The sequence below is a fragment of the Molothrus aeneus genome, chromosome 5 (assembly GCF_037042795.1).
Source record: "Molothrus aeneus isolate 106 chromosome 5, BPBGC_Maene_1.0, whole genome shotgun sequence".
Classification (NCBI taxonomy): Eukaryota; Metazoa; Chordata; class Aves; order Passeriformes; family Icteridae; genus Molothrus; species Molothrus aeneus.
Window position 1 is genome coordinate 15463813 of NC_089650.1, and position 24902 is coordinate 15488714.

Sequence of the window (24902 nt, forward strand, 5' to 3'; positions counted from 1 at the left end):
AGGCTAGTGTGAACACATATACTTCCACTGAAACTAGTCAGACAACCCTTTTCTGCAGCAACTCAGTGCCTGGCCCAGTGCTTTTTATACCCCTCCTTTAGTGCACCTTCCTTCAGCAGTCACAGAAACCGTCCAAGCACACTCATACAACACATCCTGAGCTCCCCCAGCCACAGCCCCTTTCCATGACATGTGCCATATCCTGGCACTGGGTGCAAATCTGGGCTTTACAATGGGAACAGGAACCTTTCCTGACCACCCCCTTGCTCTGGAATTACAGTGCTGCCTGGTTTTGCCCTCAGAAAAAAGCTCTCAGGCTGAACAGCATAACCACCACCAAGCTTGTAGCCAGCACGCAATCCAGCTCCCAAAATCCTGCTGCTGGTTTCAGCCTTTACTTCTGCCCTTGGGGACAATGACTTTGGCTGGCAGGAATTCCCTGAACAAGGTCTGCTCACCCTGTGATGTGTCCAGCTCTCACCGGTGGCAATGAGAATTGTGCACAGGAAATACCTCCATATCAACATGTGCTCCAACTCTCTCAACAAAGGATGGTATGATTTTTATTTTCACTTTGCAACAATAAATGTTTACAAATTTTTGCAGCTTGCCCAGGTATTTTTGCATTTTCTTTGCTCTTCTCTTTCTTCAGCAGCAAATTAAAAAAAACCTTCCAAAAAAAAAAAAAAAAAAAACAACAGCTGAGAAATCACAGTGACTTTATTTACTTGTTTTAAACCTGAGAAGAGCCAGTTTCCTACAGGGAGAGATCATTTTGGGAGCTGTTCCAGATTGTCTCAGAGCTGCTTTCCCAGTTGCTGGGAGCTGCTCTGGAGCCCTTTGCCACACCTACCCCGACCTGTACACACTCGCTTGAGCGAGTCCCACGTACAGCACAGAGCAGAACCCTGGAGAGGAAATGCTTGGGAATGCTCCAGCCACGGTGGAAGGAGCTGGGAAGTAGGAGAGTCACGAAACAGCAGCCACAAGCAGTGCGCCAAAACAGTCACCTCTGTGCAAGGGGACAGGTGTGAGCCTGTTCTACTTGTCGGAACTTTTCATAACCATCATTTTAAAGCAAGAAAATGACATAAAAAGCAGGTTCACATCTCAAAACTGTTTCAGACCTTTCTCAAACCAACCACCAGGCAGGCTGGAATCTCCCACCAGGAGGCTACACTCACAACAGCCAATCTCACATGCCCAAGGACTCCCAGGCTCTGAGGCACAGAAAGCCCCACATCTGCTCAGCAGAGCTCAGCATTCTAACCAGGGTGGCTGAGCAATTCCAGGACCCCTCCAGGCCCATCCCTGCACAGGGTCTGGGGACAGCATAAGTGGCAAAAATCAGTCCAGAAAACACTTACAGCAGTACAGGCTATTGCATCCAGCACCCAGAACACACAAGAGCAGGTGTTTATTTATTAATACAGATTTTTTTTTTTTTTTTGGTCCACCTGAGCTCTCAGTAATGACTCTGCTGAGCGCCAAGGAGCTCTGACTCTGGCTGTGCTGTCACCTGTCAGTCAGATCACCTTCTAAGGTGTGTCTTAACAACAAGCTCTGTCACAAAGAAATGAGTTTGGCCTTCTACCTTCAGGCCCTCCAGTTCAGCAGCATTCTTTTCAGCTGAAGGAAATGCTTCCAGGTCTCCTCACACAGCTTATCCTTACACCTTAGTGGAGGAAAAACACCTGCATATAATCACTTTCTACTGGGAAAACTGGAGTCTTTTATCACTTACATATATTTACTGGGAATTAACTGGCAGCGAAACAAAGAAATCAGGTTTTCTAGAAAAGCCTGCACTTGGTGATAAGTGGAACAATGATATCCACTTCATTTTTCCTTTTTAAGTGCAATCCTGCTGTACACACATACACTTATCAGCACTCATGCTACAAATCCCACAGAATCCATGGGTTTTAAAGATACAGACTGTGTTTGACCTGGGAAAAAGGAGCATGGTTCTTCCCTCTGGATCAGTATCAAACACAATCTGGGCACACACAATGCACCTTCTCCCTTCTGTGCCAAAGTATATACCTCAGAAAGCAAAGGCAAACCAGCTCCAGGGTTACATCTAACCAAGCCAAAGCCGGGTTACACCTCTTCAAGCCAAAGCAATCAACTCTAGAAGAACTGTGATGCTATCACAAATTTTATTCCAAACCATACGATCTTTGGTATCATTTCTATTGGTCTCCTTCTTGATGCTGCATTGAGAGATATTAAAAATCCCTCTACTTTCACTGGAAAAGAATGTGTGTTCCTTGCTGTCACCACTGCCCTGAAAAATGTGAAAAATGGCCTCCAGCTCTGTGAGCTCAAAAACTAGAAGACCAAGAGAACAGATGCATTCATGATTACTTTTTTTAAATCTCACCATTTTTCAAACCCCTCTCTTTTGTTTCTGGGGGATCTGACTCATAATTTTCAGAAGCAAACAGGAAGCACTGCAGACATCTCCAAGTGTTTCCTCTCTCCACCCTCCCACCCACCCCTCTTGTCTTTTACATAATTTCTGGAGACTTTGTTATTCCTTTTGCTATATTAGCAATGAAATAGCACTTCCCTACACCAGCTCCAGTGCACTGAGGTGCAAGAGACCCTCCTCTACCCAGCTCCAAGGGAGAGACATCCTTCATCCCCTTGACAGGACAAAGCAGGGCTTTCCCTGCCTGAGGAAGCCAGGCCTTGGGGGCAGGCAGGAGCCAGCTGTGAGGAATTCAGTCCTGCTCCCCACAGCAGAGTGGGACCTGGAGCAGAGAAACAGGATGAAGAAGTGTTAGAAGGTAATGTGCCGGGAAAGCCTTTTTACCTCATTCCACTTATTACAGCGCTTCCTTTCATTGTATACATGGGAAAAAATAACATTTCCCCTTCTCCACTCACCGGCAGGACCTGTCAGAGCACTGGGCGAGCAGCTGCTTGGCGGGCTGGGCAGGAGGCATGGCAGAGGGACAGAGGGACAGCCTTGGGATCAGCTCCTCTGCACGCAGAGCAGAGCCCTGGCTGAGCATACGGGGCTCTAGCTTGTCTTGCAAGGAGTTCTTGGTGCCCTCAAGCAACAGGGGGGTGTGGGAAGGGCTGGCAATGAGATGGCACAGGGCTCCAAGGCACAAGTGAGGGGGACAGAAACAGTATGAGGGATGACAGGAGAAAATAAATTACCTGGTTTGAAGAGAACCATGCAGCTCCCACAAGGAACTGGAGCAAGGTCAGAATGTGATGGGTGATGGATTAAGTAGCCACTCTTCCTTACTCCTGCATGACCAGCTCTCAACCAGGATGGTGGGGACCATGCAGAAATGCAACTGAAAGCCACCTGATTCCCTTTTTAGAGATGTCAGCTCTCTCTGGCCAGAGCAAAGTAAATGGGATACATTTCAGCAGCTCTGCTCAGGAAGAAGGCATTGTGGTTTTCAGGGTGTTTTGTGTATTCCATCTCTTTGTGTCAGTGCAAGGTCGTAAATGCAATTACAGGCAAGCCTGAGATCCTGAGGTTTATTTTCATTACACCTCTGTTCCCATAGAGATTTTGTAGGAGCAACCACTACTGCACACTCTCTCTGCAAAGGGAACCTGGACACAAAAACAAGCACACCAAAGCTCATATCTACTTTCAAGTTAAACTAATTGGTACAAACAACCCCCATTTAAAGAGTTCTAATCTAACATGGTACAATAATATTTAGCACAGTGAAACTATTCTAACCTTTTCCTTATCACTCCCCAAAGCTCTCGGACACATTATCACAAGAGCTTAACCTGCTGCCTGGCACATTAAGATTAAAAACCTGCCCACTGCCTCAGCTACTAGTCCCTATTCACTCGTGCAAAGTCAATAATACTCCACAGCTATAAGCTGATCTGAAAAGATAGCAGAGCACCCCACCCAAATCAGCTCCATTTTTATCACCTCCCCAGATTTTATGACCTAATCAAAAAGCCAATCGTCTATCAGTGTGGTGCAGCTTTGCATACAGTTACACAGTTCCTTCTCCAAGTCAAACAGCACCACATTGTCTGGGATAATCTCATCCACTCACATAAACAATTAGTCTGCTATATTTTGATTAACACTTCCGTTTAAGAGGACACTGAGACGCTTCAGCCTAAGTGGAAGAAGGTCTGGCCTCCTGCTAAAACAGACATGCTTTTCCCAAGCTTCTTCCCTGACTAGAAATCCCAGCCTTGTCCCAAGCACCTCTCTGGAGCAGAATTCTCCACTATTTTCTGATTTGACAGATGGAAATAAAACAGCATAGCTGATGTTGCAGCACAAGTCACAGTTGAGACAGCCACGATACACAGAGTGTTATCACACAATTTCAGAAGGCTTCAACCCATACAGAGTAACACCATGTCACTTCAGAAGGCTGCAAGCAGCCACCCTTCTTGCTCTTTAGCCCAACCTTTCACAGCCCTCACGTTCATGCATTGCAGCTGTGTGCCTCTGTTCCCTTTTGTGACCGGTCAGCACACCTGGACACTCCATGGCTCATTACCTTCAATGCTGTTCCCCTGTCCTGCACAGCTGTAGCCATTGGGGATGAGGCTCCACAACCCCACTCCCAATTACCACAAACTGTGTGCCCACAGCCTGACACTCCTCTGAGTTACAAGACCCACAGATCACAACATTCAATAACAGAACTAAATTGACCCAAATGCAGACAAGGGCAAAAGTAAAGATTAATCTGGGTCATTCATTTCACATTACAACCTTTCAGAGCCTGAGGATCTCTAAGCAACAGTCAACCCCGTTAGCACAAATCATCTACTAAATTGCTTAAGTATATGAGCTCATATTGCTTAGAGAGGGCTGAGAACACTCACATAAACTGTTTTGATGGGGAGCAGTAATGTGAAACCACTGATAAAAAACAGCTTGCAGAGCAAGTGTACATCCACAGCCTTGGTGGTTTGAAAAACTATTCACCAAGGCAAAAGACACAATCATCTCTGACACCACAGTTCACTCACATATAAATTCTTCCTAAATAAGACATCAGAAGTTAACTGCTCTCTTGTGATCCATTAAGATAGAAACAGATATTGGTTACACTTAAATATTGTCATATTTCCTAGAAAAACTGAAACAGAGACAAGGCTTTATTCCACTTTATTCCATATATATATGCTGCTTGCTACTCTGGTTATTTAAAAGGACTACAAATTATTCCTGTACCTCACAATGTGCTGTTCATCTGGCTGGACTGCAGCTTTGTGTCAGCAATTATGTAAGTTGGAAATGAGCTTGAGCCTTTGTTCTTTCTTTTTTCTAACCTTTAATCTGAAAATGTTTTAGAACATGTTTTTATTTATTTTTACCTTTTAAGTTTAATTTTTGTCATAGGAAAAGAGCACCAAAAATAACTATTTGTTTGTGTTTAAAGCTTTGTGTTTACACAACAGAAAAGCTTGTCATCCTGAAATTAGAAAAAAGTATCACAGCACTTACCTCACCAAAGTTCTGCTAAGTTCCTGCCAACTAACTTTGAAGAGATCCTGTCATAGCTGTGGAGCAGACTTTCAATGGCATTTAAATCAGATATTCTGCTGACTTACTCTGGCAACAAAGTGCCCAGAAAACAGCTGACCAGCAAGGGCTCAGTTCTGTATCTTCAAGGGATGGCACAAATATCCAACTTCCCCTCCTCTTAGCACACTGTAGCCAAGGTGGAGGAAGTAAAATGAGACTTCACAGCGCTCCCTGTAATCACCTCTAAGCAAGACCCATTTGAAAGCAGCTGCTGCCACATTAGGGCTGATATGAATCAGAAATCCAGACACACAGAATTTCATCTGGACACCTAGGTGCCAGTTTAAACTGGGAAGAGCAGCCTCCAAAGGGAAAATCCCCCATCCCCAGACTAGGACCAAACCACATGGAAAGAGCTACCAATATTCACAATGCACAGGAAAATCCTCCTCCCTCTTCTCTTCAACTAGATTAAATAACCCACACCTCATTGCATTCACAACAATTCCCATTTTATATGGAGAAGGACTGAGAACTTACAGAAGGTATTTAAGGTCCACCCTACAAAACAGATCCATATTTCTTTTGGCTGCAAAAGTCAGGGAGAAAAGACCTGCACCAGTTTTTTAACACAAATAATAAGTGCCTTCAACAATCCTTAGAAAACAAGTACTCAGATTTGATCCCTCAAGCTACTAGTACATAAAAACAACCAAAACGCAGCCAAAACCGTAATTCTGAAGTTCCTTCAATGAGTAACATCATCCACAGACAGATACCCACAACCAAGGTGTAGAGACCACTCTGGCAGCATTTGAAGATACTTGAAGACATTTCATCACTCAGACAAGCCTGTGAATGCAATATCTTCATTATCCTCAGAGGACTGAAGTGATTGAAAAGAAGAGCTGACACAATATTTTCAGTCCTTTCAGGCTAAAGGGATAAAATTCCTTTAGTTCTTCTATGACCTCTGCTAAACTGAGATAACTGATAAAAAGCAGCTAAGCAGCTACTGAAAAAAATGCATTCACCTCAGCTTGTTGGAGATCTTTATTCTTGATCTGGACATGAACTTGGTCTTCTTAGTCTATGCACTTGTCACTACAAGGGTTGACTATTTTAACACTTATTTCAACTACATAGGAAAAGGAGACACAAAGGGCAATGGGGACTGAATTCTCCTTGATTTCATTATGTCTCATTTACATCCAGTCAATCCCTGGACTTCATAAGCTCTCCTGTAAAATTCCATCCAAGAGATGTTCATGTTACCGAACAGGCTGGAACAAGCTTTTCCAGCCTAGTGTTTGATCTTCTACACAGTCCACATCACCCTAAAAGTTCCTAATGATGTAGGAATTTGCTTTATATTGAAATAAAATAGCTTCTAGAGTATAATTCATATTCACATCCACTCCTGCTTTAAATTCCTCAAAAGCAGTGGTACACAGTGCTCTCATTTCCTTGAATCGATAAAATGAGAGAGTTGAAGGTAGAAGTCCATAATGATCCTTTCTACCCACACCCATGAGCCTGTGGGCACATTGAGATAGGGTGTCTTTTCTGAAAGCCTGCTGTCTCAAAGACTTAGCAAAATACTTGGAATTCCAAATTCTCCTTTGATCCATAGATGGTTTACCCTTGTTTCTATATCTACAAGTCATTCAGCCAAGTTTCTCCTATTTGCAGAGCCCTTTGGTGCCTGACTTCACAAGCACTGGGTGATTTTGTGAAATAAATCACAACTGTCTCAGTGGACAGCCATAACTACCAGTTCTCTGGCAGAAAAAATCCCTCAGCTCCTCAGCCACACACTCCAGTGATGCCCCCATAAGACACTGTTGAGCTGTGCTCTCTCTCTTTTATCTGTCTTGCCAACGTCACATTTCCTGCACCATTCCCCACTTCCTGCTTACGTGCCACCAAATCATACATTTTGCAAATCAGCCATGACTCTGCCAGCACTCCCAGTTTCAAAGCCACGATACAATTTCTGAATGAATATAACCACCTGTGTACTACCTCATTTCTAAATTCCAAATTTGCCTGATGAGTTCAGAAGACCTTGATCATGCCACTTGGAGGGGATGCTACGCTTTCAGATGATCGTAAGAGCCCAAATGGTCTGTGAAAGCTTTTGGCTGATCTGCAATCTGTTCCAGGAGCAATACATTCATCAGGTGTGTGATTCTGCTGGTTTTGCACTTTATTCAGAAGGTTTTGCAAAATATGAGAAGGAAAGAAAAAGCAATGCCTTTTTCAGCAGTCGTTCCTTGAAATAGTTCCTTGATCTTCTGCCAAAGGCAATATCTGCAAAGAGTTAATTTGGGTGAGGCATCAAGGTGACCCTGTTGCTGCCAAATCTGTGGGCACCCATGAAAGTACATTTAATTCCTATTAATTCCTTCAGCAAGATGTGCCAGCTGCTCTCAAGATGCCTCAGCACAGTACTGATCATGTACTTCTTCCTCAGATAAATTAAAATGAAAACATCTGAAATTTTAAGCATCAAGAGGAGTTCCCCCCAAAGTGGCCAAAAATTTCTGTCGTACTCTGTCACCTTCTAAGCTGCCCTTTCCCTTCTCACACCTGCGCTTTCACAGCTGAGTAACTGATCTGCGAGGTCATTCCCAAAGTCACGTCTCTGCTGAGGCTCAAACACAAAGCAATCCAAAGCTTCCCTCACCTATATTTTGTGGAAAAATAAATCAGAACCACAGCAAATTACCAACTCAGCAAATTACCAACTCAGTGACCCCACCCTGCTGTTTGAGAGTGGCTTCATTTGACATTCATTTCCCTAACTTGCCTGAACAGTTTTTAATTGTTGCCCTATAAAATGTTTCACTTTCATCTGCAAATCATCACTCAAAGTGTCACTAGGAAACCTCTCTGCTTTGACTCCTACTGATGTACCCAGCTCTTTTTCCAGATGGCATTTTTATTATTGGTTTAATTCTACCCCCAAGGCTTCCAGTTCTTGTATTAGAAATAATATCAATTCTTTCTGGTCTCTTTTCTTTTCTGTGATTGCTTCTTGCACATGGATCCACACGAATACCAGTCACAAATTTACACTTTGGAAGTTGGATCCATCCCATGATACCACGTTATTGTTAGTCAGAAGCAATTGTGTCAGTTCTGGAGACTTAAGGGCTGTTTCTGCCATAAAGAAAAGTTTGAGATGATGTCAGGTTGGTTTTTTTTTTATCAGTTATTTGGAAATAGTTTTATATAATCATAGAATCATTTAGGTTGGAAAATACCTCTAAGATCATTGAGTCCAGTGAGTCCGAGAACTTGTGAATTCCTGTTTTCCTGAACCTAGGACATATCAAACAGCAAGAGTTTCTTTGATAGCAGTTTTCAGAGAGAAGAGTGCTCAGTGGCACACACATTTTATTTCTTTTGGGTCAGCAGATTTTCTTGTCTATGACTGATGTTTTTCTCTTGTGTTCTCCATACTCATTCAGGCCTGTACCCTTGTCCTGATGATGCTGAATTTCTTTCTAAGAAGTTTCTTGGATAACACAGCCCAGTTTTTATGCAGCTTTACCAAGTGTAAGTGCTTTGGGTGGTGACTTCTATTGCCCCACTTATCAGGTTGCATAAAGGATTCTCTCCCTCACCTCCATTACAAATGAAGAGCATTAATTATACTTATCAGTCAACAAGGTTCCCCCCCAATGGATGAGCATAACAATAATTGCCAGCAAGTGTAAGACTCTCTTCAGCACACAGTTTTCTCAAAGTGATAAATTCTGCATCTTTAGACACAGAACTTAAAATAAAACAACACACCTTTTGACACATGGGAGCCTTAATGAACTAACTAGCTTTGTCACTACTGGCATAAGCCCAGTTACTGTGAGATAAACCAATATAAAAGAATTTATGCATTGAACAGCTCCCCAGATCAATGCTTATAAAAGACCATTGGCCCAGAACTTGGGAGTCTTTCCACAATTTGTCAACAACCTTGCACAAGTGGCTCCTCTGCTCGTGTCCCATCCCTGAATCCATTGTTTCCCTTCAAACATACTTTAGATGCATGCTTGAAAACTCAAACCAGCACTGTCCCACTTCCAGCTGTGCTCAGGGAAAACATTTCCATTAGAAGCAGCCTAATCACAGGGACAGTTTAATCCAGCACAGAAAGGAAATGGATCAGATGAAACCCAGAGTTTGACTCCGCCAGCCCCGTGCACAGCATGGCCTCAAATGAGCTGTTAGAACCAAACTTTACATTCCATGGTTTTACTGTATCCCAGATATTACAGGGGGAGGGGGTGTGGGACATTCATTGGTCCTTACCTTCAGTGACAGAAAAACCTGTTCAACTACAAAAGTTAATACAGACAAGACTTAATTGCCTGCCGGGTCCTGACCTTGTTTTGTTTCTGCAAGAGAAGCCACTGCTAACACAACCTGAGCAAACCTCCAAGCCAGACCCTGCAGCTGCCCAGGGGCCACAGCAGTGCCCTCTCTGAACAGCCTCTGAGGGGGTTTCTTGATCCTAATTTACCTTTTAATACTCATGACAATCAAGCCAGGGAAGTAAAAAATATGAATTTGTATCCTATTCAACAGGTTCTTTTAAAAAATTGTCTCATGACATCTTTTCAGTTTAAGTCCACAAATTTGCAGGTGTAGGACCTACATCTTAAATCACTTATACACGAAATAATGTCATGAAGCTTTGCAAGGATTTTTGTGAGTTACTTTTTTTTGAGAAAAATAATATATAATATCACAGAATGGCCAAGACTGGAAGGGTCCTTAAAAATCATCTCATTCCATCCTCCTACCATGGGCAGGGACACCTTCCACTATCCCAGGTTGCTCAGAGCCCCATCCAGCCTGGCCTTGGACACTTCCAGGGATCCAGGGGCAGCCACAGCTTCTCTGGGCACCCTGTGCCAGGGCCTCAGCACCCCCACAGGGAACAATTTCTTCCTCAAATCCAATCTAAACCTGCTCTCTGTCAGTGTGAAGCCATTCCCCCTCGTCCTGTCACTCCAGACCCTTGTCAAGAGTCTCTCTCCATCTTTCCTGTGGGCTCCCTTCAGGCTGAACAATCCCAGTTCTCTAAGCCTTTCCTCACAAGGGAGGTGCTCCATCCCTTTAATCAACTTGGCCAGCCCGTCAGACATAAGTTGTTACCTCCTCACCACCAAAATAAAAAAAATAATTAATTTTTCTGTATGTTATTTTGTATTTTTATGATTTAAAGGCAAGGTTCTTCTTTACAAATAACATGCAATAATGGTACACAAGGATATCTGCAGAGATACCTGAAAATCTCATTTGAACTTGGACTTCCTGTATTTAGTGAAGTCATCAGCTTTACAGTTCTCACAGCAACATTAAAATCCAAAATACTTATACATCAGTCCAGGACTTAGGAAACCTGTTTGACAGTAAAGTTTGACTTATTAAGTTCTGTCTCCAACCTGGGAAGCAGTGTAGATGTTGCCCTGCCTGATTTTTATATCAGCAAGCCTGATGGAAAACCTCATTTTACTCCACTGAAATTCAACAAAACTCTCCACTAAGCCCTGACTTTTCTGCTCTTTGTAAAGAGCCAAGCTCACTGAGCCCTGTCAGATTTGGAGCAGGAGTTTATGGATTGGCACCCTCACCAGTGCCAGGCAGCAAAGCAAGGACAATGCATTCTGCTGAAACTGAGACCACCTTAGCAAAAACTGATAATCTAAAAAAAATTGTCCAAAACATCCAAGAAAACATTAACAGGCAGTTAACTTTTTTCAGTCCAACAGTTTGTTGGTTTGTTTTCCTTTTCTTCTTATTAATGAAGGATTTTTTAAAAACCCCAACTTTCTAGGAAGGCTTTAAACTTTTATTCTTTGATCAGAAGAATGGAACTTGCTTAGTGATGCATTTGAACATTTTTCAGCATTCACAACAGAACAAAGATCTGCTCTCAGTGTTTTCAAAAGTGATATCCAATCTTTCCTAATACATTGATTTTGCTTCCTCTCTTTATTTATAGTTTCTGAACATTAAAAAAATATATGCCAGACTGAAAAGGTGACTGCTAATATTTTAGCAAATATATGCCAGACTGAAAAGGTGACTGCTAATATTTTAGCAAAGCACATGAGGGAGAAGCTGAAGATATCCACAAATAAGAGAGCTGTAGGAGCTGGGATTTTACAAATCAAGTCAGGTATTGCGAGATTCAGGACAAAATTATACTGTTCACATCCAACTTTGCTGCCCTCTAAAGCTGCCAAGTTAAATTTTCCACATCACAATGCTCAACGTGACACAACTACCCAAAATCTACTCTTAAGAACTGGATTCCTGTCTTTTAACTGCAGGAAGCAGGTATAAAAAATCTGGGGCTCACTAAGAGTTTAAGCAGTTGTTTCCCTAATTCTGTGTGCTTTCAACTGCCCCTGCAGCACTGATTAACTTTCATGTGTCAAGTGCAGGGAATAAAAAAGCTGTTTGAAATTCAAACAAGCCTCCAAGAGAAAATCAAGATAAGAAGCCCAAGCATTGAATCACAAGAAGTTTCCGTATTTTGAGTTGCATATAAAGAGCCTCTTTTCAGGGTTTGTTTGTTGATATTCCTTTTAAATGACATTGATTTTTATCTGTCAGAGGTCAAAGAACAAAAACTTGACTACTGTTTTAATATCATACAGAAAAGAGCTGGAGGAAGCTTAACTTGGTGTCAAATCACAGAACCACAGAGCAAGCTGAGTTGGAAGGGACCCACAGTGATAACCACTACATTTGGATATGCTCTTCCAGCCTCCTCCTGCCAAGAATTTCATATAAATTTCAACCCAGTACCTTCATGCATCAGCAATGACCTAGAGGGACATTTCAAATTAATTTTCCAAACTTTATTATATAAGAAGATTACCAAGTACCACAATTTGCTATCTCTAACTTTTGTTGTTACAAAAACTATCACAGGCAATCTTAAACCTGCAATTTATTTCTGAGGAACTTGCATTTTACCTCAGACATTCTCTTGGAGAAGGTGATATAAAACACTCATTTTCCTGGACAAAGTCAAAAACCTTCAGAACAAAAAACAAACAAATATTCAAGTATTTGAAACCTCACCAGCCTTAGCACAGGCGTCAAACATTTGAAATAGCAAAGTAAACAGTGGCAAAGGCAAGCTGACTTCTTCCCTTGGAAAAGAACAGTTTGTCAGTAGCTTTTCAGAGCTATTTTCTCTCTCAGTAGCTTCTCAGAGCTATTTTCTCTCAGCCCCTGCTGCTCTTGGTAACTGCAGCTCCTGCTCCTCTTCAGCCCCACTTCCCTTCTAACACTTTCTCATCCTGAATTCATCAACACACCTCTTTTCCTCCTTTTCATCATCCAGCAAGGGAGCACTGGAAGGACAGGGGAAGCTGTTTTCCTCACATTCTTTTCTGCAGCCTATAGCCCACTCTTCAGGGTCCTCTTTCCTTTGTTACTAAGCAATGAATAAGAATTGTTTTTAAATCACATACTTTGGAAAACACTTTATTTCTACTCAACAGCAATCAAAACATACAAAGGATGAGGATAAGAAGTAGGTAGAGACTGAGGCACAGAGTCACAAAACCAGCAACAACAGCAACAAGACCATTCCTGACACAACCTTTTGGCTACCACAGCCAAAACAGCCCCTCAAAACCTCAAGCAGTACTTAATATCAGACATGAATAAGTACATTTTAACCCTGTGGTTTTCTTGTTTAACTCTGTTTCCAAAACCTTACCTTTCAAGAATGTAATTTCTCAGTTTGTTTCTTATTTGAAGTGAACTGAGGCACTAAAACCAGAAATTATTTTTACTTCTCCAGAGACAGGGAACACAAAGCAGCTGGACAACTGAAGCTCTCCTGTGGTCTCCCAGGAAAGGAATCTGGAAATCCTGGGAGTTGGGATTCACCTCCCACACAGATGAAGGTGAGGGTGAGGGCTCTTGGTGACCAGTGTCAGCAGAGAGAAGCTGCTCCTGCCAGGTAAAACTGCTGCCCCCCAGCAAGAGGCAGGTATCACAACAGCCCACGAAGTCTTAGGGTAAAATCCTTCCTCAACTTATACCTGCTAAACCTGGGCAAAACTCCACAGGGGCAGAGAAAGACAAGCCCTCCATGCTGGAGAAGTGGTGCTGGAGAGAGCCCTGCCCTCAGGAGGACTCTTGACACACATCTGCAAGACTCTTGGGTTTTTTTGAAAAATGGGGATAACATGCTTTTTTTGTTAGGTTTGGTGGTGGTTTGGGGTTTTTTGGTTAATCCTGTTCTCAGAAAGGCCATTTTACTTGAAACTTTCTCCAGCAAAACATTCAGCTCCAGGCATCTACCCTGGATCCCAAACATCAAGGTTTAGCACCATGAACAGCTGAAACCAGGACCTGTGTCAGGAAGTGCCTACACATCTACGCAGTGGTGGAACTGCTGGTTCAAGTAATTAGATGGAATCAGATTTAGAAATTTAACAAATTTGTAGGATTTGAAGGTTTACAGGAATCAGTCATAAGGGGGATCATGTCCTTAACAGAACTAAAATATGCATCTCTGATCAAGTGACAAAACACAGCACAGACAAGGTAAAAAGTAAACCTTGAATACTTTTCATTTTCTTTTCTCCATTTTGATACCAAGTGTATCAAAGTGATGGAGCTTCACCCACATCCCTTTTCTGGTACAAGAAGTATCAGACCTTCCAAAGCAAGCAGAAACCAGACTTTCAGGTGCAGAGGACACGGCTTTGAGCTGCTGCCCAACAAACAGGCTCAGGCTCCAGCCGAGCAGCACTGGCAGGGGAGGGCTCCAAAGACCTCACTGTGCTGTGAAACACCCGGCTGAGCCAAGGTCTGTGTGCCCCTTGGGAAACAATCTTCCAGGCTGGGGAAGTCAGAGATTGACTGACTTCTTCCTCTGCAATACTTTTAAAAATACAGGGTAACTGTGGTTTCTAGTGACACCAAGAACCACGCACAGGTGGTCCAGTTTAATCCCCTCATTATGTAAAAGCAAGGTAGAAAAGACTTCAGGTCACTCAGGTGAAACAATCTCCCCTCTCTTTCCTGACTACTCCCCACATCACCCACAGCCCAGCTGAGAACTACAGAAGTTATATCACATGTCTCAATTCAAATCCAAGTCCTCTCTTATTTCCAGTTACCACCACACAGCAGGTAAACTCACTTCCACACCAATCAATCAGTTCTTTCCCTAATCCCCATTTTCTCTCCAACCCTTTTTGAGAATGAGCCCTTTGAACCAAGGATATTACATTTAAGCATGCAGCCTCATAAATCATACTGCTGTAATTAAGTCTAATGTTATGTTCCCTCACACGGAGGCTGTGCTCTGTGAACAAGTAAAACTTCTGAAACAAACCAACTTCCCCTGGGGCTCATGGCCTGCTGCATTCCCCTGAGGCTGCTTTGTGGAAAGCTTTGTCTCATTGTTTATTCAAAGATGGCACTGCTGTTACAGTATTTGAAACAAGCATCAAAATAAGGTTGTTAGAAAAGCTGGAGCAGTGCCTAATTGCTGGTGAGAGTGGATAATTACAGAGGATATGAGCTTTGATATATGGATTGAATAGCAAGGTATGTGAGATGCAGAGGTGTATTTATATGCCTACATCTCCACTTACATGGCATTTATTGTAAGATCAATGAAAGTAGTTAATAATGCATGGCTTATTAGTTATCACAGAAAAGAAATACACTGTGCAGCTGAAAAGTGTACATCACCATATATTCAAAGCAGCTGCAGAATTCACACCAGGGCTGCTGCATTAGGAAGACAACCAAGAGAACATATTCCTGAAAATGCCAATCCTACACAGTATTTAAAAAAAAATCAGAATCACACAATCAAAAGTGTCAAATTTCATTGGTTCTATCAGTCTAGAGGATAAAGTACCTAGGAAACAAAACATACAAGTACTTTTTCCCACAGAAAAGCTGAAATTCATACTCCCATCTCTCTTTTAGGTATTATTTGATTCTCTATGTGTTAGAATCAAATGATGATTAATTCTAGTTATGCCACTCTCACTTTCTTCAGGCTTTTTATTCTTTCCTGACTAATTACCTTTTTCCAGCTGGCACATGAAAGAAAAGTTTGCTATTAATTAAAGGATGGATACTCTGTTCCTTAACCATAGCTTATACATACAGACAGCAGGAGAGAAAGGTTGAAAAAAATGAGTGCACTGATGAAAACTCTACATGGGTGTGTCTTGGAGCATCATCAGTCACTACATCTTTTGTCTTAGCACCATTCCTGAAGCCACCAAGATGACATATTTCAGCCTTTGCTATACTTGCAACATTTTGATTTATGCTGCTTCTTAAGCACTTTCTACTTAATCTTCTCTCTTCAGAGAGTATTATTGACTCAACCCCTCTGTGAAGCCCAAATTCACAAAAAGCCAGTGAAGAAACCTGAATAAATCTGGGATGTTTTAAGTAAGAAAGTTCCAACAAGCACTCCCACAAATTAAGAGAAGTTGTTCAAGAAAAATCAACATTACATGCAAGGAAATGAGTCCAAAATATTTTGCAACACAATTTTTGCTGCTTTTTAGAAGTAAGTCTCAGCACTCCTCGTCATCCAGGGCCATCTATCACAGAGCAGGCAGGTCCTGCTGCATGCTCCATTAATTATGTTCCAGGAGATCTCTGACTGCACATTTATGGAGGTGAGACAGGAATGCAGCTCCCCATGGTGACTAACAGGCCCATCGTCAAACTTTCCTACATTGTCATTACTTACTTTTTTTTTTTCCACCTCTCCAGTAAAGAATATTTTTTTCCCCTCATTGTACTGATAGGTGATTAATGCAGTTTTAATTGCCACCATGCATCATTTGAGAGCACTCACAGCCAAAATATTGGGAAAGGTGGTCTCAACACCGGCCTAGGGAAATGTGACATCACTGGATTCATTGCCTGGCCCTGCCACACATCTCCTGTGGGACATAAGGCCTCCAACAGGGCACAAGCCAGAACACACTAAAAGCTAAAGAAAAAAGGGAAAGCCCTACAGAATTAGCACAGTTCAATAATCCAGTATCAAACCTATCTTGCAATGACAAAATGCTACCAATGGATGCAAATTGCTTTCCCCAAACATTTCCTCAACTCTCAGCTACCAAAAGCTTTCTTATTTTTTAAAAGGAAGGAGGGCAAGCGAGGAAACTCAGAGAGCCTTGAGGTTGGAAAAGCCAGACTACACATCATCAGCACCTCAAAGCAGCATCCTCAAAGCAGCATCCAAACCCAGAGGAAGCCCAAAGACAAGCAGAAAAAAAGAGCAGGGAATTTCTTGGGCTCTCAGTACCTCAAGAATCCAAAGGGTAGCAGTTGCAAAGAGGGAATGCTGAGGCCTGAAACCCTCTCCTTTACTATGATCCAGAGGTGCCCCTCACCTTTGGGATCCACAGCCTGGAACATTCTCCTAGAGACAAATGGTTAAACCTCTTCTTCCAAAACTGAGCAAAACTGCTGTCTTTTAAAATATAGACTGAGGAGCAAGAATTGGAGCAGCAGTGCCCAACTTCCCCACTCCCATCCCACTCTACAGCACTAGCCCCAGATGCACAAGAGAGGTTCAGTTTCCTCTTTTGACTAAGAGGGATCAAAGCTCAAAGCAGAGCTTTATGCTCACATCCAACAGCTGTTTATAGCACTGAAACCACTCAGAGACAAGGAGGGCAAGGACAAAGGCTTTTTCCAGCTCCAAGAAGTGTTCCAAGCCTTTGGGACCCACTGACAGAATGCAGTTCCAGCAAATCTCAACCCTCTTTGTAGAGGGAGGTGTGGAAAGGCAGTCCTGCCCTCACCTAGCACCTCTCAGCATGCTCACCTGGACACAGGGCCACAGATTCTTTGTTTCCTATAAAGAGATGGTTTATATCTCCTGAACTACACCAGAGCACGATTTCCACACTCAGGTTACAGCAGATATCAACCTGGCCCAACACACAATCTGGACACTGAGCACATGAAAATTTCTGCACTGGCAAGTGAGGAAAAAATACTCCAAATTTCAAGAAACAGCCTATGCTTTGAAATCTCCCTCAAAACTCATGTGCTGAGCTGGATCAACCCTTCAAGGAGTGATGTCCACCGATGTGACAGACCTGCTCTGCTTGGAGAGGTGTTGTGCCTTTTTTACCTTATTTATAGAATGGCCTTACTCATGCTTCATTTAAGAAACAATTAGCCTTTGATAGCTTAAAATAAACAGGACTTTCTCTCTGCTGAACAGTCACTAGCCCTGAGCTGGATTTCAAGTTGATGAAACAGCACGAGACTCCCCAGTGGGCTCAGTAGTGTAAGAGCGGTGCTTGGCAAGTTAACCTTTCAGAACAGCACCCTGAGCAACCCGAGCAAGAGTAATCAAACAAGGACTGCCATCAGTCAAATGAAGCAAGCAATCATTCCCAGTCCTACCCCACTTTGTCCTCACCAACTGGAGGCACCTTTGGAAGGTGAGGCCTCCTCTTTCCAGAGATTTGCAGAGAACCTGCAGGAATGCAGAAGGTGCAGGAGTTCAGCAATGGTTGCACACCAGAAATGCAGCTGGCCAAGCTTTTTCCCTGAACATAAGAGGTTTTTCTGCCTCCTGTGTTGCTGCAGCCAGTCCAAAGGCAGCAAGTACAATAGCTGGCGCAGATAATTGGCATCGTAATTTCAAATTTCAGTCCAAGCTCTTGTACCACCAGCAGAGGGGTCAGCATTCCCATTGAGTAGCCATGGGAGTTTTCCACTGGTGACTTCAAGCTTCCCAGAGCTGCTCCACTCCAGCCTCCTGGTTCTGCAGCTGCCTTTACCGTGCCAGGGAGCAGGGCACAAAAGGGCTGTGCTGAAAAGCCAACAGAGGTACATCAGCATTCTTGAACTCCTGTCTCATCCCAGGTAGTTTTTTTGAGCTGGGTTTCCTGACTAAAAGAGAGCCTGGATAGAACATGTTGGCTTGAGCTCACTTGTTTCTTCTAGTAAAGAGCTCCCATGTGCCCTAGGCAAGCCTGTATCTCGGCTTCTCCTCTATAAAACTGGGAGTGAATGTCCTGCCTTAACTCCGAGGGATCAAAGGAGGATCAGCAGTCTGAATACTGTGTCAGGGCAATGCCAACACGTATTCAAGTGACAGTTGTCCAAGCACCAATCACAGCAGGAACATCCATGCCATGAGCAGGTGTTCTCAGAAAGGAGGAACACAATGAAAAGCAAAAGCACAGCACACACAGCTTCCTCCGGATAACAGAACCCGGCGATGAGACACAACAACACCACCAACCAGCAACAGACCGTGCCAGCAAAAAGGAAGTGCTGGGGAGAACAAGAATAAGAAACAATATCCAGCAATTAACATCTGCAGAAAGCAAAATTTTTCAGACGGAATTTAAAGTTGTAAGAGTCAGCAAAACAAAAGATGTGAGACAACATGGGGAGTCACAGAGAGACGAGGCGCCAAATTAACAAATAGAGGAACACACCGTGGAAAAACACTTGTCAACAGATCAAAAGAGATCCAGCAAGGATTGGATGCAATAATAAGGTATCAAAAATATAAAAGACCTTGAACACCAGCTCTTTTCCAGTAACAGCAGGACACCAAGTTAATCTAGACATTTGTTGCTCGCACTTTCACACCAACAAGTCCCCCCATCGCAGGGATCCCAGAACACAGGCAGCCTAACACAAACACGGGAGCGACACTCAGGCACACACTGACTTGCCCTAGCAAGTTTCACTGCTACTCCGAGGGTACCACTAATGTTTAAGCAGATATTTACTAGAGTTTGACCTGCCTTGCCGATCGCATCACTCACAGCCATGCAGCACAGGAGCTGTTTCCAGCGGTAAAGGTTTCAGGACATGCCATAAAGTCACTGAAGCTCCCGCAGCTCTCCTACAAACATCAGAGGGAACCACCGCGCCCTCCGGACAGGTCACTGCAACCGAACTACAGGATGGTTTTAAAAAATGTATCAACATAAAGAAATGTATCAGTGTATTTGTCATTCTGCGCTGAGACTTTCCCTCCTGGATTCCAAAAGGGTGATTTGCAGCGGTCACTGTTAATAAAAATCTGAAACAAGCAGCAGTTCAGTGAAGTAAAATACATCTTTTCACCTCGCAAAGAGAAAGAGCTCACGGGAAAAGCATCCCAATGAAGTTAAGCATCTGATTATAAATATCTCATCACTAACAACCAGATTGTGCTGGACACAAACCTGAAGTAAAGGGATACACATTTAACGAGCCCATTAGGACGAAGAGCAAGAAAGCAAAGGATTTGCCTTTCACGTATTTGTCAAAAATTCTGGGACGGGCAATTAAACTTAATTAATTAATTAAAAGGTCGGCTATAGATAAGGACCGTAGGAAGGCGTTTGGGCAGGGCACAGAGCGGGCTCTGGTGCTGCGCTCGGGGCCGCCGCGGGGGCGCAGCCCCGGCAGGAGCCGAGCGGGGATCCCGGCACCGCCGCCGGCACCGCGGCCGCCCGGGCCCCGCTCGGGAACTTCTCTCGTCCCCTGCCGCTCCCCATCACTTCCTACTTTCCCCGCGCCGCCGAGCAGCGCTGCCGCCCCTTCCTGTGCCGCCGCTGCCCGCGGGCCGGCTCCGCGCAGCGCGCACGGCTCCGCGCCCGGCCCCACTCACCCCAGCGTGCTGATGAACCCATTGACGGAGCCCTCCGCGTACAGGGACACGATGTCCCCGATGTACAGAAAGCTGGACATTTTCTCAGACATTCTGGTTCATTTTCCAGCTGGGTTCCGCGCTCCTCCCCTTCGAGGTGAAAAAAAATTTTAAAAAATTAAAACAAAATTAAAATAAAATCAAAGCAAATGGCAGCGATCCTTGGGGAAGCCGCGGGCTGAGGCGGGCGGACGGGGGCCTGAGCGCGGCCCGGAGGTGCCGAGAGGGCTGACAGGAGCGCGGTGCGCGGCTCGGCACGGCCCGGCCCCCGCCCGCCCCCCGCGCCTCCGCCCCCGCCCGCCCCTGCCCCGCCCCGGGCAGGAGACCGAGCCTCGGAGGGGGACCGAGCCACGGCAGGGGACCGGGCCTGCGGGCCGGGGACCGAGCCTCGGCGGGGGACCGTATCTCCGCTGGGGACCGAGCTCCGGGCAGGGGACCGGGCTTCCGCTGGGGACCGAGCCCCGGCGGGGGACTGAGCCTGCGGGCAGGGAACCGGGCCTCCGCTGGGGACCGAGCCTGCGGGCAGGAGACGGAGCCTGCGGGCAGGCGGCCCCGGCATCCCCGCCGGCCCGGAGAGAGGCTGCCGAGCCCCCCGGTCAGTGATTCCCCGCGGGCGGCTCCCCGAGGCTGGAACCCGCGGGGGCAGCGGCTGAGGGAGCCCAAACCAGGGGGCGTGAGGGGACGGCGACCCTTCCCCACAGCCGAGAGAGTTTGCTTGGTGTGGTCGCCAAAAGTGTCACCCTCTGTTTGGTGGCTTGCAAACTTCAGGAACCACAGCTCCTGTGGTTATTGTTTTTAATGAGAAGCAGAGCGTGCTGCAGTGCTGTGCAGGAATTCGCAGAATCACAGGATGGGTCAGGCTGAAGGGGCCACAGTGGGTCAGTCAGCTGGTGCCATCTCCGTGCTCCAGCACGGCCATCCAGCACAGGGCACAGGATTGTGTCCAGAGAGATCTGGAATATCCCCAGTGAGGAGACTCCACACCCTCTCTGGACAGTCTGTTCAGTGCTCAGTCACTGCCCAAGACAGAAGTTCTGCCTCCTGCCCAGGGGGAACCTCCTGGGCTCAGTCCCTGCCCGTTCCTCTGGTGCCATTGCTGGGCCCCTGGAGGAGAGCCCGGGCCCTGCCAAGGCTCCCCCAGCATGCCCAGCTAGAAAAGGGCACGGTGTCCAGAGAGGCTTCAGGCCATGCCTTGGTGGCCAGAGGGGCTTAGGCGGGCTGCACAAAGCCACTCTGCTTCAGTTCACTGCCCAAAACCAAGGACCAGCCCATCAAACCATGCATTCAGTATGGGATGGGAGTGTTCAGTTCCAACGTAAGGCTAACCCCAGCAGGAGAACCTTATTCTTAAAAATACTGTGCATTTTTTAAGCAGACGTGATTTTCACTAATGGTTCTAAGAATCAAACTATATACTTTTTATGATTTTTCAGGTGTAATTCACCTGAGACAGCTCTCCAAATTTCAAGCAAATTCAGTAATAGTATTTGTTAACCACTGCAGTTTAAAAAAATACTGTTTGGAATTAAAAAGGGCCTGATCAAGTACTAACTCTTAAATTATAAGAATATTAATCTAGTCACAGGAGTGTGCAGACTGCTAGTAATGAGTAACAAGCTGATGATTTCACAATTAGATTTAGTATCTCAAATCTACAACTTCCAACCTCATTGCACTTCTGAGCATAAATTGTTGAGATCAGAAATGATGAATTTCCAAATTTAAAAAAAAGGGTCTTAGCATCTAGATGTATGTTATGCCATTCTAGAGGTCCCTTTTTGCCCTTTTATGGTGAATATATTGTATTTGCCCCTTTCTTTTGTACCCACTGGGGTACAAAAATGCTAGCAAAGACCCCTCCTATGGAGACAGGCTAAGAGAGTGGGATTTGTTCAGCCTGTGGAAAAGAAGGCTCCGAAAAAAACTCATAGCACCTTCCAGTACCTGAAGGGGGCTTACAATAAAGCTGGAGAGCGACTTTTTACAAGGGCATGGAGAGATAGGGGAAGGGAGAATGGCTTTAAACTGAAAAGGGATTGGTTTAGATTGATATTAGGAATAATTTCTTCCCTGTGAGGGTGGTGAGGCCCTGGCACAGGTTGCCCAGAGAAGCTGTGGCAGCTCCATCCCTGGAAGCATCCCAGCCCACATTGGATGTGGCTCTGAGCAACCCTGGATAGTGGAAGGTGTCCCTGCCCATGGCAGGGGGTGGCACTAGGTGGGCTTTGATGTTCCTTCTGGCCCAATCCATCCTGGGATTCTGTGTACACACAAATGTAGGCCCTAGATCTGACACTTCCCCAGATTCTTCCAGCTCAGTCTCCTGGAGTCACCACAATTGTTAAATCCTTCCTGGAAAAGCCATATGAAGAGGACAGGTGCCAGAGCCCTCATTCAGGATCCAGCCCTTGGACAGAGAAACCAAAGATGAGGCCCTTCAAACATCCCCAAACACGCAGCAAACCTCAGGACTGGACTAAGTTAAAACACAGCAGAATTAGAAACTGAAAGTCCAAGCAGTACAAGGCACCAGAGGGCAGAGAAGCTCTGGCTCCCTGCCCACGTGCTGACTAGGTGAAAAGCATTGACCCAGGGCCCTCCAGGAGCCACCACACAGAGGGCTCCGGGTTTTATTTCATGGAAATGTGCTTCTGGACAGCTTGAGCTGAGCAGCAAAGGCTTTACAATGCACTGACAATATCCTTTGCCCTCCTGACCCTGTTTATCTCAGCCATTTTATACCAGGCTCTAATGGCCTAATTAAGACACTTTAGCCAGAGCGGTTTCACATTTCCCAGCAGTAAATGAAATCCTGGCATGCCTTAGATCAGTGGGAGTATTCCTGAGAATGAACTTCAGAACTTGGCCAAGCAGCAGGATTGTGTGTCCTTGGTGTGCCTGGGAGCAAAGCCCCATTTGGGACCCTTCTGTCAGGAGAGGACAGCTCTGTTGCCTAAACACAGGTTATTGGGGCTGTTTGAAATGTCCTTTGGCACCTGAGACGTGCCTGTGGGTTGTCAGCAGCGAGGCAGGACTGCTGTGTCCTTGACAGCTCTGCCTGCATGGGGAGAAAGGGGCCCACAGGTTTTGCCACTACAAGAAGGTTAATTTGGGTCACTTTAGAAAATATTTGGCATATGCTTGCCATGGCAAAGCTGGAAACTGATAGGAGTCCTACACTTGCAGTCCTCTTTGCGTCTTTCCCCCCACCCCCAAGGAAATCAAGGCACAGGCTGCATTCTCCTAGGCTTGTCCATCTTGGCTCAGGCTGGATGGTGCCAGCAGCTGAATGCAGTTGCCACCTCGTAGCTCTCCAGTGATAAACATGGAATGAACTAGAAATCTCAATCCTAGCAGAGAAAGCTGTTAACTAAAAATGAGTCCTATGAAATCAGCAGTTTTGCAGAAAAAGTCACATCCTGAAGGCAGTCAAGTATTTAGGCTTCATTTTAAACCTGTGCCATTGAAACACTCTGATAATCTCAGGTGATTTGTATGCTCAAAATAAGCCAGCACTTATCCACTTTTGGAGACCAGGTCTTAAACAGGTAGAAAGATCAGCCTGGAAAAGCAGATCTGAGGAACCCTTGCTCTTCTTCTCCTTGGAGACAGGAAACATTAGTGACAACTTTCTAGCATTTTTAACAAGTATTAACTCTCTTCTATTAAAAATAATGATTATGCCTCTCTGAGTGCTAGTTTTATGAAGATGGTATCTGGAAAAATTTAATTAAAATGAAAGAGAATTTGTCATAACAAGCCTACATAGAAAAAGATAAAACAAGGCCAGAGATTATAATGGAATACTGCTTCATTTATCTAGAGCAGAAATACACCAAATGGGTTATTTGGATAAATATGGATCTTTTTACTACATTTTTAACCTTGTAATTAGCTGCAGAGTGAAGGTGAGGCTGCTTAGTCAATAACTAGGATATGTTTTCCATCAATTATCTCTGGTAGTCTTTTGTTCCAAATCTGGGAATACAGTTTTTGCTGTGAAACAGGACCCAGATGCAGGAATCATCAGCTGGTGCTGACAGACTGCCCTGTGCACATGTTCCTCTGTACATTGTAAAACTGAGGAAGTCTTCCTCTCTCAACTCTCATTTCTGGTCTATTACTTATTTTTTTAGAAGAAAATATTCAAGCAATTCCTGCAGCGGTACTCTGACATTAAGTCTCTTTATAGAAGTATTTGACTATATTTTAATGCAGGGAAATTTCACCTTGATGTCTAGGTGCTAGACTTTGATGTTCATTCCAGTGCTGAGGCACAGGGGAGAAGCAGTTTATCCACAGAGAGTTCAACACAAACACCTCATTGCAGCACTGAGCATCCACCTTAGGTGTGAAAATACACAATATTAGAGAGTCCTCAGACTCCAAAAACTCACTGAGTTAAATAGGCCAATGTCATCCTATTCCTGCTCCTTTTTCACTCCTCACATCTTAGGAAGATGTCTGAATTTCCTGCTCACCTTGTCTAAACAGGGGAGGCTCCTGACAGAAGCTGAGCTTTTTGTGCATTTGAAAATTGTTTGATTGGAAAGGTTTTAATCTCGCACCTACACAGCCTCCCTGTTGGATGAAGTTACAGATATATGGGCCACTCCAGAGAAGCAAACTGAACCAACCAGAGGCTTACACAACAGGCAGCATTGATGTTTGTTTTCTCGAGGGCAGAGGATAGTGCCTTCCAGC

General features: G+C 44.6%; 1 protein-coding gene across 1 annotated transcript in view; it reads right to left on the minus strand.

The window, feature by feature from the left end:
• The window catches only part of ITPR2 (inositol 1,4,5-trisphosphate receptor type 2), a 244615-nt gene extending 224275 nt beyond the window's left edge, over positions 1-20340 (minus strand). Inside the window, exon 1 of the mRNA XM_066549543.1 lies at positions 20160-20340. Coding sequence (XP_066405640.1) covers positions 20160-20251 — 92 coding nt within the window. The 5' untranslated portion in view covers positions 20252-20340. The remainder of the gene's footprint in view (positions 1-20159) is intronic.
• Positions 20341-24902: the final 4562 nt, after the last annotated feature.